We start from the raw sequence: 13,769 nt of genomic DNA on the forward strand, positions 1-13,769 counted from the left end.
GGCTCGGAGGGCTAGTACAGAGAACAACAACAGTCTTTAGTCTAACACCCAGTAAGGACTAAGACATCCAAAGTTATCTTCTCTCCAGAAAAAGAGGAGGAAAGAATTTTTCAGAGAAAAAAAACATTCTTTCAGAATAATATTTTGGAAAAAAAAAATATATATATATATATAATGCAGTAAGGAATGCAATTTTAAACAAAAACCTTCTTGGAAAAATAAGTATTTTGTAATATTCATAGCTAGACAGTACTGGATAGCAAACCTAAGCAAATGTTACAGTGTGTACTGATACTTGCTTAGGAAAAAAACCATGTGAGACATGGTGTAAAAGGCCTATTGTGGTGCAAAGTGCCTAGATGAAGTAAACATTAATATATTTGCTCCTTTTAGCAACCTGCATGCTGTACTTCCTTCAAAATGTGAATTGTTCCTCCAAAGTGTTTAGACTAAGCAGATTCACAGTGATTGATACTTTGGAATATGTCCATATTAGAAAGATACAAAAAGTGGAATGACATTATCTTGTTCCACAGCAACAAAAAATTGGTTCCTGGGCTTTAATCATTCAGCAACAAGTTTCAACATTAGATCTCAATTGTTGCTGAGCTACTGAGTTCCTTCATGACAAGGCGTTAACATATTGTCGATCACACATGGAAGTACATTCAGATAACCTATCATTAGAGTAGGCTAGAAAGGAGGAATTTCATATATAAGTTCCTCAGTAGCAGTTATTCACACTAAAAGTACTTTAACTGCAAGATAGACTGCATAGCTCGTTTGTGAAGCTTGCTCTTTTGGTAACATTTAACCTGAGACACAGCAAAACCAAACCCACGCATGATTTTTTGTGGCTAGGTACGTCAGTGAATAACTTAATAGTTGCATCATTACCATGTATATGACCTGGCAGTGTATTATGATGAGAGTTACCTATAAGGAAAAAAAACACCTTAAGAGTATGCCTGTATTCCTAAGGCCTGATCTGTTGTGCAAAGTGCATGCTTCTGTACTGAGACTGATCAAATGGCATGTATCTCGTGTAGCCTGAGATTTTTAACTTAGGATATTGTACAGTCATCTCTAGATTTACCCTTACCCCTTCTACCACCTTGCAAATCCTCTTTGCTTTCTGCCCTGTAAGCACTTTCCAAATCCTGTTCTGAAACATCTGGTACTTTTTCCACTTCATTAGAATCTGATGCTTTACTTTCATCTTCCAACACATCGGCCTTCTCATCAGTTTTCAGTGACGACGCTTCCCCTTGCAAGTGCCCTGCTTCCCCAGACTCATCTCCGTTCTTATGCCGTAAGCTGTCATCTTCAGTCGAGGGGACTTCGGTTTCTATTTCACCAGTTCTTTTTCCAGCTTCACGTGCTTGGGCAGTTTTTTTGACCTCACCATTTGCTCCATCATCCTCCCCATTCTGTGTATCAGCTTTCTCTCCATCAGATTTTTCATCAGTTTCCAGTATCTGTTTTGATTCTTCATCGAAGTCAAATGCATCACCATCATCTTCTAGTTCTTCCTCTGCTTGAGCCTCCAAGCTAACTCGCTCACCAATATTTTCATCCACCTCAGCTTTCTGTGCAAGACACTTATTTGCATCACCCTCAGGAGCAAATCCATCACCGTGGGGGTTTGCAAGCTCTAACTGTTTCTCATCTTCTTTCAGTGTTTCTTTATCAGCTTGGTTTTCACTAGTTCCACTAAGATCTACAGTTAACTCCTCTTTAGATTCACTTTCCTCTTGCTTCACTACAGCTTGTGCTTCACCTTCCTCTTGCTGCACTACAGCTGGTGCTTCACTTTCCTCTTGCTTCACTACAGCTTGTGCTTCACCTTCCTTTTGCTGCACTACAGCTGGTGCTTCACTTTCCTCTTGCTTCACTACAGCTTGTGCTTCACCTTCCTCTTGCTGCACTACAGCTTGTGCTTCACCTTCCTCTTGCTCACCTGCATCCTGTGCTTTGCCTTCCTCTTGCTCACCTGCATCCTGTGCTTCATCTTCTGAAGAGCTATTTTTCTCTCCCACTAGATCTCCTGTTGTGTCTTTACTACACTGAACTGTCTGAATTTCCACCTTTGGTTCTAAGTCTTCCACCTGTTCTGCCCTACTTTCCTCTCTTTTCCCAGACTCACATTGTATTTCCGTTTCTGATTCCTGAATTTTGTCATCTAAAACCCTTGGGTCTGAACTGCTTTCCTGAGGTGCCATTTCTTTCACAACGTCTGGGCCTGGCTCTGCCTGCTGCAGCACACTTTCTTTCACCTCGGTACCAGAGCCCACAGACTCCGCAGGTGCTTCCTCCTGCTTGCCTGCTCCTGCAGAATCTGAACACACCTCCAGGTTTTCCATCAGTACTTCTTTCTGGCTGTCTTCCTCAGCAGCTTTAACTTCTGTTTTCTCTTGCACATTCTGTTCCTCTAACAATGCTAAATGAGCATCCTCTGAGGAAGCTGGCTGAATGCATGCCTGATCTCCCCCCTCCTCTTTTTCACTTTTATCTGCTGGGACACCACTTTCATGGGACTCCTTCCCCTCCAAACCCACAGAATCCCTTTCTGTTGCCTGACCCTGAACTGCATTCCCCACCTCATCTTCCTCTTCAGCTCTATCACCTCCCTTCTCATCAGCTGTCCCATCAGTGCAGTCTTTGCTTTCAAGGAGCTTTTCCTCCAGGACATTTGTAACTTTGTTCTCAGCACTTTCTTCCACATGCCGGAGTGTCTCAAGGTGACTCTCCACATTTACCTCTTTGCTCAGGGAGCCTGCTACTTCAGCCCCTGGTAGCTCTGGCTGGTCAGAAACCAACTCACAGCTGTTAGCTGCAGTGTCAGCTGCTTGTTCCATGTCACTAGCACTCAGTGCATGGCTAGTCTCCACATCCTCTCGTTCTTCCTGTTCTGGAGCAGCTTTTTCCAGTTCATGCTCTGTCCCTAAGTCTCTGGGCATTTCCTGAGGACTCTCAAAATCCTGACCCTGCACTGAGCCCACCTCTGAGGTCTGATTTGTCCTTGGATGTGAGTTACTGCATTCAGCCTCCTCGCTAACAGGCTGTGGGGCTGCTGTGTCTGCTGACTCTGCCTCCTTTCTCAAATCATCTGCGTCACTATCATCATTTGAAGAAGCATTCCCTGACACAGGTTCTGCAAGGCTTTGGATTTGTTCTGTAAGCCTACTATCTGGTAACATCGCTGTTGACCCGGCATCGGTTTCTTCAATCACTTTTTCTGCCTCTGTGTTTTCATCAGCATGCAATGTCTGTACTTCCTGCTCCTCAGACTCCTCTTTGTGTTCCTCATGCTCAGTATTCTGCAAGATTTCTCTTTTCCCCACATCCTCCAAAATCTCATTTTTCATGTCCACTTCATTGGCTTTGCCTAAAAGACCATTGAGAAAGTTGAAGGGACCACACCACAGCACTTACCTCCCCACTTAAAACCCGAAAGAGAATGAATCAAAGAACAGGTTAATAGAAGATCAGCCTTTGCCAATTATGTGAGGCAAAGCAGCAATTGAATTAGTAAGGGTATGGGTTTGTTTTCTGATCAGTGAAATTCACCACCACCACCCTCTCAAAGCAAGGAAAGTCTCCAGTGCTGGCCTGTGTTTTTGTAAATTAAAGGATGTTTGCTCTTGGCTGTGTGAATTACAGCTCTTGTAGATGAGAACAACTTTGTTTCAAGCAGTGCAATTTAACAGTAATACTTGCAGATGGAACACTAACACGAAAGATTATGCTTTCTCAGCAATATTCTCTGCAACTTCAACCCTAACACCACTCCGTGCATGCAAGAGTGTGTGTCTGATGCCAGTATAACGAAGTGATCACAGATTACCCAGTAATATTTTGCTCCTTAGATCATAAACAGGCATCATTAGTGTTTATGTGGATATGCCAAGGACTGCGAATATAAAATCTGATTGGCAAGCAAATGTTTTAGTTGTTTAACATTACCAACACAGATCAAAGATCAAGTACTTAGTGCCCCTTAGAGCCACTTCATCCTCTCAAGGGAAAGGGACTTGTGTTTTTTTGGTTTTGTTTTTCTTTTTAAGCGCTGTTTCTTCCAACATTATTTAGGAGCAACAGGTATTAAAACAATGGTTTTTGTGTGGCTTCAGCAGTTAGCTATTTGGGTTTATGGTGTACCTGCTTCCAAAAAACAAAACAAAGCAAAACAGAACAAGGAGAGAGAGAACACATTGCATGTAAAATTTGCCCTTACCTTGGTTTTGGTGCTCCATATTGTTTCCACACAAAAACTGAGTGAGGAAAAAGCAGCCAACAGCCGAAAGCAAGATAACTTGCACTTGCAATGGTTGGCTGCCTGTTGCTATTTACTAGTATGTCATTTTAGAGCAGCAAGAACAAAAATGATTTCCCTTTCGTTCCACTAGCATAGTAGTTCTCTGAGTGATCATTCATCCTAACTGCCTAAGGAGGAAGTTTTTTTTTTTTGCCAGCCAGATTTCTGCTTCCTAACACTATCCATCTCACAGTCATGTTCTTTGAATTTAATGGCATTATTCCTGTTACAACAAGTACAGATGTTGAAGTGGTAATATTAACTGCTCAGCAGTACTAGATACCAAGAACAATGAATTCATGCACTAGTGTTTTTTAACAGTGCCCAGCACTGTTCAGCAATCACTGATAATTCTCAGGGATATAAATGACCCAGCGTACAAATTCTTTATGTAAAACTGAAATGTTTTTATTTTGATTCTTTAAGGTCCGTGCAGAAAAATATCGAGCAACAGCAGGATTACTCTGGGACAATTTTCAAACTCAGGGTTTGAATAGCAATCTGAATGATTGCTACTTATCTGTAATATGTAATATTTGTATTCTCGTCCTTTGTCACCTTGAATGGGGAATGAAGTTTGCCTTTGCAGGAAACTGCACAACATACTCGGAGTGATCATAAATATCAAGCAGAAAAATGCATAATGTGATGTGATGCACAAGTGATTGAACAAGTAGCATGCTGCGCGTGATGTGTTAATTGTCCCACTAACAAATGCCCAAACTCCAAGCAAAGATGAATGAGTAGACAGATGGACAGAAAGGTAGGAAAGGATATGCAGCACTTACCTAACATCCCGTCCCCTGCTGTCTTTAACGCCTGCGTTGTGCCTTGAGCAGTTTTGGAAGAATCCAAGTGTCTTTCGTTATCAAGTATGTCAGATGTCTCCCCATTGGTAGCTACGTCAGAGTCTGGGATTATTCCATGTTTCTACGGAGAAGCAAAAGCAATGCTTTAAAGCCTGCTGCTCGATCAGATGTTCTTGTCTTTGACATTCTGAATAAACAATCGCTTCAATCACTCCATTAAAAATGGCTGGAAGTCAGAAAATAGCACAGAATATTACAGTTCTCTGATTAGCCAGCATCACAGAAAGCATGTGATACCAGCTCTTTTTGTTTATTTTTAAACTTAAATCTGCTGCTTAAAGTGTTCCTCGGAGATGGGTCTCCTATAAAAGCAACAATTTAATACTGAATATTATGGTCTACACTAAGAGCTCACGGTCGATCGATATTAGGGTGAAGGACTATCAGAAAATTCCCGAACTGGCAACTTAGGAAAATAGAGTCCTTGGTACTGAGCTGAATTCATTTTTCTGCAAAAACGTACAGGAGGTAAAAGTCAGCAGTTAAATACAAGTTTTTCTTATTCCTCTTGCATACCTTCAGTTGCTCCTTCAGCACAACCACTTCATCTCTAAGGTCATCCCGCTCACTCCTTAGGGAATCAAAGAAATCTTTCTGCCTCTCTAACGCCTGAGTTCCCAACACAAACAGAGGGCGAGGAGATGTGAAGAAAGGAAGGAAGACAAGTAAAGAGCATGAAAAGCAAGTGTCAACAAGAATGAGCAGATTTAAGATATTCAGAGATTCATGGAAGTGGCATGTGTGAAAAAGGTAAAGTTCACAGATTAAAGGATTGAGTTTACATACACACTGATAAGCCTCAAATCCAAGAAATTCACAGCTTATTCAATAATCAGGCAGTCCCAGGAATTCCTACTGAAGACACTCAAAGTCTGAGCCTTCACAAAAAATCCTTCAAAGGAGGATTCACTTTCCATTCTTATCTGCTGGATGAGCTAATTCATATCCAACATACATGCTGAAGTAGTACACAAGTCCCACGTGCTAACGGAAGAGCATGAAAGCAGGACTGACATTTTAATAGTCTATTATGGGTTGTTAATTTCATGGGTTACTGTGATAGGTGCAGCACGTTTCAATTAACCAGAAAACTGCCAATAAGCTATCTTTAAACTCTGGGATGTACCATGTGCAAGTGCAAATGTTAGTACTGAACCCCCTGGTATTTCTCTATAAGCGCACAATAACTAAAAATCACACACTTTAGCTTCAAATTGCTGCAAGTTACTGGGCATCACAAACACGTATGAACTGCCAGATTTCTTTCCCCTTCTAAATTCAGAAAGTCTTCAGTGTTTGTTGTTGAAAAGAAAGCCATGCTTTTCTTTAAGAGTTGGTTTGCATTTGGCTTTGACAGGAGGTGGTGGGAAAGGATGAGAAACAAGTGAACGTTAGAGACTTTCATCCCCAAAGGCCACAAAGAGCTCTGTTACTTCTTAATCACACTCCGGTTTCTGCTCAGTCTGCAGATTAAATCTGAATAAGCAAAAAGTCAGTGCTGATGGAATTGCATTATAAATAGCACTTCCTTTCTCAATATGGCATACACAAACGGAGCACCACAGCAGATAAATTATCCCAGGTTTTGAAATCTGACCAGCTGCTAGGTTTTTCTTGGATTTTCTAATATTGAACAAAGACAAAGTTTACTATTTGCTAGTTCACTGGCAATATACTAAGACAGCCACACCAAGCAAAGCCACTGAGGAGGATTTTCTTCGTGAGGTTTTACAAAAGCAGTATCAGCTCAAGAACACAACGCCATTCTGAACACATTTCAGGAGTTGACAGTCCTACCCCTATTTTTTTGTCTTTCCACTCTATTGTCTCCTGAAGATCAGAAATTTCCCTGACATAGCTCTGCTGTTTCTGTTGCAGCTGTTGGATTTCCTGAGAGACGGGAGGCAAAAGAAGAAGACAGAAAGCAGGTAACAGGTTAACAAAGATGGTCAAGATTGCAGTGATGCCAAAGAATGAAAAAAGTCAGGTGCTGAAGTAAAAGGTTATCTACATACACAATTTCATGGTTTCTGACATCTCAGCTAAATCTACACTTCTGAAGATGATCTTACTATTCAAAGATGACTTAAAAAGTTAGATAGTTCCATGTTTCCTCTACATCTCCACTAACAGCTGTCAAAAACAGCTTATTTCATGTTATGGACAATGAAAAAAGGAAATCTATCTTCAGATAATACTTTTGAAAGTCTTATTTCTGTTAGTCAGTTCTAAACCTGTTTGGCCTGAAACACGAGTATTTCGTCAGGTGAGAAATTTGAGTAGGGAATAAAATTCTCTGTGCCTCACCTCCTACACACCTAACTGGGAACACACCAATCAAAGAAGTCATTAAACAACAACAACAACAAAAAGGTGAAGTTACTTACTGCAAGCATTTCTTCTCTTTGCTTCAAAGCCTCTTTGACTTCCATGAACTGAAACTGCAATATGCTATGAGCATGCTTCTCTCTCTCAAATTCCTGTGAATGAAATATTCATGAGGTTTTTATTGATCAGAAATAGCATCCAAGAAAAACAGAAGAAATTAAGTCCTAGCACAAAGAAAATGCTTGCCACAATTCAATTCCTGAATATGCTTCTAATCACAATCCCAAAAGAATATATATATATATTTTTTAAGTCTGTTTTGTCATTTTTCCAAGAAATTATTATTCCACCAAATATGGAAGTGGCAGCCTTCATGTAGGCAGTTTCACAATTTGAGCAGCAGGCTGCCAGTGAATGGCTTATACACCCAAGTCCTAGTGACTTCACAAAAGAATGGATGGGAACGTGGGAACGCAACCTGCTCTTTTGACATAACGCACTAAACAAGTTAGGTAGAAATTAAGGAATTAAACAAAAAAACACTACCAAATCTTCCAGAAACCATGTGTTTCACAGTGTGCTATAGTGAAATGTCCCCAAGCTAAAGAGCTGATTCTGAGAAGCTAGTAGGCCACAGTTTTAACACCAACTCACTAGGTGTTAGAGAAGTTGAATTCACATAAAACAATTCAGCACTCAGCCACATAGCTCCCTGAACTATGTAAGCTGCACAACTCTCTTCTGAAGGGAGCTTCATGCATTAAAATACTCTGGAAGTAAAAAAAAAAAAAAAAAAAAGAATCCTCCAGAAGTCACTCTGAACAACACCTTTGAATTCACTTCAAAGATGGAATGTCAAAGGACATATGATACTATCAGTATATCCTTACCATATAAAACATTTCTTTACTTCTTCAGAAATTGCTTTATAAAACAGACATTTCATGAAAAAGTCTGTTTGTATGACCACAAACACATAGCATGCTGCTACTCCACTCACTTTAACAGATCTAAACCAAAAACTTATTAAAAATCTTGAAGAGTAATTTGGCTGTCTCCTCCCAAAGGTGTCTGCCCCCCTCCCCAAATCCTTCACAGTTAAATAACATGCCACAGCTAAATACCTACTTTACTTTTTTCTTCATATTGCCTCCTGGATTCTGCCAGCTGTTCTTCTAACTCTAACAGGGCATCCTTCAGGGTATCTACTTGGTACATGAAATTTGTTTTTTCATTGTCTAGTTGAGCATTTGACACCATAGCCTTTTTATATTTCTCTTCAACTTCGGCTAAAGAGTCCTGCAAAGAATAAACATCCACAGTCAGAGGTCAGTCACACACACTCTGCCAGCCAAGACCTTGAACAAGAAAACGAAGTGCTAAACCACAAACTTCCTGAGCGCTCCTGCTGAAACCGGTGCTAATCACGCGCAGGAGAGCCTTACCAACTGTCCCAAGGTGAGGATAACCTCCCTTGTGCTTCCGCAAGCCTTCTGGTAGCAAGCAAGAAACCTTACCTTCAGATGGATAAAATGCTTCCTGTTCTCTGCCGCTTCAGCTCCTGCTTTCTCAGGGTTTTCTTCCTTCTCCCTCCTCCCCCTGCCCCTGCACATTGGCAGCTCAAAGCAGCTGCTGAAGATGACAAGTTGGATTTTTTTTTTTTAAAGGTAAACTGGCCTTGATTTAAGATCAGTTTAGGTAGCGCAGCATTAATGAGCTAGGCTTTAACCTAAGGTGGTTTAGCAGCCAGCTCACACAGATTTTTAGGGATCCTTTCAGTGTGAGGTAGGAGACACTAAATACGCTAACTCAGGAATTAGGATTTGCAGTGAAAGCTGCAGTTTTTGTGACTTGATGCATCATTTCTCATTAGGTTTCCTATATTGCATTCCCTCTTTACAAATTCACTCTAAGAAACAACCCCCATTGCCTTGAAAACCCTCCCCATCCATGTGAAACAAATATAAGATAGTGAGAGGTTTGTAATAACAATGACAAAAAGTATCTTCCATGCCATGCAGTCAAACTTGCAATGTTTGATTTTAAACCAGAAATAAAGGACGTACGTAGGCAAAACAGTGCAAATATGCAAACATGTTGATATTTCAGTTCACACATCAAGCAGTTTCTCTTGGGACTTCAGTAATATTAGAATGACGCACAGAGTAGAGGTGAGATTCATATAATTCCCTTTCCAGCCCATAAACAGAACAGGGGATGAGAGTGATGAAATGATCACAGAAATTAAGCCTGAATTGGTTTAGTTTGTTTTCTATTGACAAATAAGAGAATTTGTCTTCAGACCCGTATAAATTCATGTTCTTAAACACAAATTGTGTTTTGGTGCACTTTCCAGCCTAAGTATTAGAAATATTAAGCACAGGAAAGCAGTCAGAATTTGGCACCAGTGGTGGGATTGAATATCAGAAACGAGCTGGAAAGGAAGTATATGCAAATAAGAAGTTAACTCCTTCAGCATGCTGAGTTTTGTTTTATTAGCATCAGGTTCCATCACAGCACTGAGCTAGCCCTGGACATTAAGCACACTCTTTTATACCAAACCAAAGCCAGAATTAAAGATCACCTTTGTAACACAGTGTGGCTTAGGTACAAACCACCACAAAAAGGCAGTTTAAGGTATGCAGACCTACTTTTTTTTTTTAATGTAGCGTGACTATTTTGCTACATCTGCTACGCACTGATCAGGGAAAAAAACAACAGGCTTTACAGAAAAAAGGACAAATTACTCTTCTTTCCATTCACAACTCATAAGATGGGAGTAACTGCACCTGTTGCAGCCCTAAGCTGATGACAAACACAATAATTCACACCAATAAATGTTGTACTACATGCTTGGTGTCTATCTATAGCTTTGCAAAGTTAACTTTTCCAAAAATGTTATCACTAATGCTGTTCCTCACTTAGCACATGATGTTATGCTGATGTATGACACCAAAATTCATGCATGGCTTTGTGGAAGTGCTAAGTGCTTCCCTCCTGCCAGCTGCTGTGAGCACTGGTTAGCTTTTCATGTGATGCGTTTTGTTACACAACATTTTGTTACAAGTACTGAGGGTCTTTTCTGTGATCTAAAGATGAAATCTAAATGCCAGTCAGTGCTGTATATGTGCAACTTTCCAAAGGCACACCAGACCTTTTCAAATGAAAATGTAAGCAAAACATCTGAGCTTTTAACGTCGTATGATTTTTCATGGCATTGTAGGTCACGTGTTTTATTTTGTCTTCCAATTCTGGGAGGTTTCCTTACAAAGCAATTTAAAATATAGCAGTTTTAATTTGCTAGCAAAACAATTACCTTCTCAAAACAGCAAGACAGACATGCAAGAGTAATTAGCCGTCCTTCAGTCCACACTTGGAAGCACTGCTCACCACCTTCAGACACCAGGACAGCTACTTTTTCAGCTAATGAAATGTTTCCACACAGTTTACAACCACCCCCAGAAGAAAAGCATGCAAGGTCAGTTCTAGGTCTCACGCTGGCTCTGTGAATGTTTAGCTGGTGTTAATTACCACACTTCCACTCTGCAGTGAAGCAGTACCTTCATTTCTTTCAGTCCCTGCATGTATCTGCCTTCTACATCCTGAATCTGGTCCTTTAACTCATAGATATCCTGAGAGAAACGGTGAGAAAGGTGAATGATGTCACTGAAACTAAGGGGCAGAAGTACAACTGATACGGAATTATTCATATTTGAGGCTCTCATTTAAATATTTATATCACACGGGTTAAGCAGTCTGATCCCAATCTGAAGCCTTGCCAGACGACGAAATTTCTTGGACAGAAGTTTAAAAAATGCCATAGTTAAAAGATTCCTAACAGTTTGTGCTGGTTTTAAGAACCTCACCTTTATTTCTCTAATTGATGCCTCCGTATCTGCTGAGATGGACGTATCCCCGCTGCCTCTTCGTGAAGATGTCCCACCTAGAGAAGCTAACGTAGCTGCTGATAAACTCGAGACGGTTCGTGCTCCCTAGAATTACACAGTTTAAAATGGTTGTAATTTTTTTTCCTAGATATATGGATTTAAAAAAATAATTACACATAACATAGACTGTTGACCTACTGATATAGACAAATGACAAAACATTAATTGTGTTCCTGGGAGTTACGATATTTCTGTGTTAGCTTCAGCAGTCCCAAATTAAAACATGAGGAAAACAGCTAACAGCAATTGTTATCTAGGCATCTAACACAACCAGGGGCAAGTCTGTGGCTTTTAGGTCATCCTAATTCCTCGTTGGCCTCTGGTGCCACAGAAAACATTAGAATTCAGTATTAACAACAAACCCAGAGGAACGGGAGCTGTTGTTGCTCTGCTCCTGCAAGCTCCTCAGCAAGGGAAGGCTTAACAGAAAAGAACCCTTGCACTTCCAAATCATACAAGCTTGATTAAATAACCTCTTAGGAAGAAGAATCAGAAGATCAAGATTCACCAAGGGAAACTAATGAGAAAGATCAGATGTAAACACTTACCTTTGTAACAGCAGTTTGCACAGCTTAGATTTAAGTATTAATTCTAAATTAGATAAAATCTTTAGGGGCTTAGTATCATCTTGCCAGATATTTTTAAGAACTTGCATTATTATATTTTGTGGATGTTTTTTACTACTCTTCAAACTCTTCTTGCTTTCATTTATATGTATTTACTCTGCAGCAGTAGCCTCACTGTTTTTAGAGAACTGAGGGTTCTGTGTGAAGCCAGTTTCCCACTTAATGCAGTATCACTTTGGTTTTTTTATTTGTACACAACACTACAATTAAACCCTACAAACAAAACCAGTATTCTCATGGCTTAGCCTGAAGCAACTTCAGTCAAGTGCTGCTGAATGTCAGTTATAACTTCTGAACATACACATAGGTTTAAAGTTCAATAAATGCAGTAGTAGAAGGTCTGATAATTCAAAGTTTTGCCCCCACAGTAGGCTTCCTAAAAGATTTCTGTAAATTCACAGCAAGTTCTACCTACCTTAAAAAAAAATAAATAAAAAATCAGAGTAATTCACAAGATCCTTCTTACCTTCTCGAAGTCTTTTTCTGGCCTTTCCTCGATCTGTAAAACAGAGGTTCAGAAGGAATCGTTAGATAATAAAGGACAGGAGAAGGTACAATGATATCAGAAGGGGAATTCCTAAAACCTTTCAGAGACTTTTCATTAGCAATCTCTATGTGCTCAAAAAGCAGCTAGCAATGTCCTAGCTAGCACTTCAGGGCATAAGCCAGGACGAATCACCACGAGTTCCCAAGCAGTACATCGCTCCCTGGAATATATGCATTGATGAAAACCTATGAGGTCTGTAAGATAAGACAGAGGAACACATTTTTCCTTATCTACATCACAGTATTTCAACGTTAAGACAACAGTTATCTGTAGGTTATCAATGAAGGCATATAAATCCTACATGGATGTGAATGTAAACCTCCAAATCTTTTCCTTTACATAAGAACAACTGTATGCTATCTTTTTATTTATTTTTTTAATTTAATTTTTTTTTTGAAAACTTAAAACCATGCCTCAAAAGAACTCGAAATAGCAATTTACTCAAGTAGAGAGATCATACCATTGTTTAATTGAAGGCTGCAGAGACTTCCAGACCAAGACACCTTCTTGAAGCTGCAGTTTTATGGCCCTTAAATAAAATCAGCTACCTCTGAAACCCACCAGCAGATCCTTCCCCCGTTCACAAAAGCAAAGCGTCAAGTTCAGTTTGAAGGACCATACTGAACCTGCACTGCTCCCAAAAGGAGAAGAAAAAAACTATGAAAAATGAAGTCTAAAGCTTAAGACTTCCACTGAGTGTTCTCTTCTTGTGTCAAAGAGCGACTCACTTCAAGCAAAGAGCCCAGCAACGCCGAGGCTGCAGAAACTGACCCTGAAGCCTCTATGTGGGACCGGTGCAAAGTCTAAATAAACAGCCAGTCTGTGACTTCGGCACTTCCCTGGAATTTACTGATTCAGAAGCTGGATCCTGTGCTAACACTGGCCAAGGAGAAATAAATCAGAGCCAAAGTGGGATTTAGGAGTACAGAAAGTTACCACGAAGCAAGACAACTTCAATGCTCAGAAGAGAGAGCAAAAACCACACGCAACCTGGGCATCCCTTCAAGATGTTTTCACAAAACACTTTTAAAAAACAAAAGGCTTACCCAGATTGAAAGCCTAAGAGCTAAGAAGAACAGTGGTTGTGAAACGACTGAAAAACCAACACGGATCTGCTCCAGAGGAAGGCAGGGC

At 40.2% G+C, this 13,769-nt stretch overlaps 1 protein-coding gene across 8 annotated transcripts in view; it reads right to left on the reverse strand.

The window, feature by feature from the left end:
* LRRFIP1 (LRR binding FLII interacting protein 1) overlaps nt 1-13,769 on the reverse strand; it is a 99,943-nt gene that overhangs the window by 11,832 nt on the left and 74,342 nt on the right. For 4 of the 8 annotated variants that reach the window (XM_032190256.1, XM_032190254.1, XM_032190251.1 and 1 more), the window contains 8 exons: nt 12,555-12,587; nt 11,382-11,507; nt 8,644-8,814; nt 7,575-7,667; nt 6,985-7,077; nt 5,704-5,796; nt 5,107-5,248; nt 225-3,388 (listed from right to left, as the gene is read on the reverse strand). In XM_032190256.1, the coding sequence (XP_032046147.1) occupies nt 1,065-3,388; nt 5,107-5,248; nt 5,704-5,796; nt 6,985-7,077; nt 7,575-7,667; nt 8,644-8,814; nt 11,382-11,507; nt 12,555-12,587 (3,075 nt within the window). In that variant the 3' untranslated portion in view covers nt 225-1,064. Of the gene's footprint in view, nt 1-224; nt 3,389-5,106; nt 5,249-5,703; nt 5,797-6,984; nt 7,078-7,574; nt 7,668-8,643; nt 8,815-11,381; nt 11,508-12,554; nt 12,588-13,769 lie in introns of those variants that run through there. The other 4 variants (XM_032190255.1, XM_032190257.1, XM_032190258.1 and 1 more) reach the window with 3 other exon arrangements.

This window comes from Aythya fuligula, chromosome 6 (genome assembly GCF_009819795.1).
Source record: "Aythya fuligula isolate bAytFul2 chromosome 6, bAytFul2.pri, whole genome shotgun sequence".
Lineage (NCBI taxonomy): Eukaryota > Metazoa > Chordata > Aves > Anseriformes > Anatidae > Aythya > Aythya fuligula.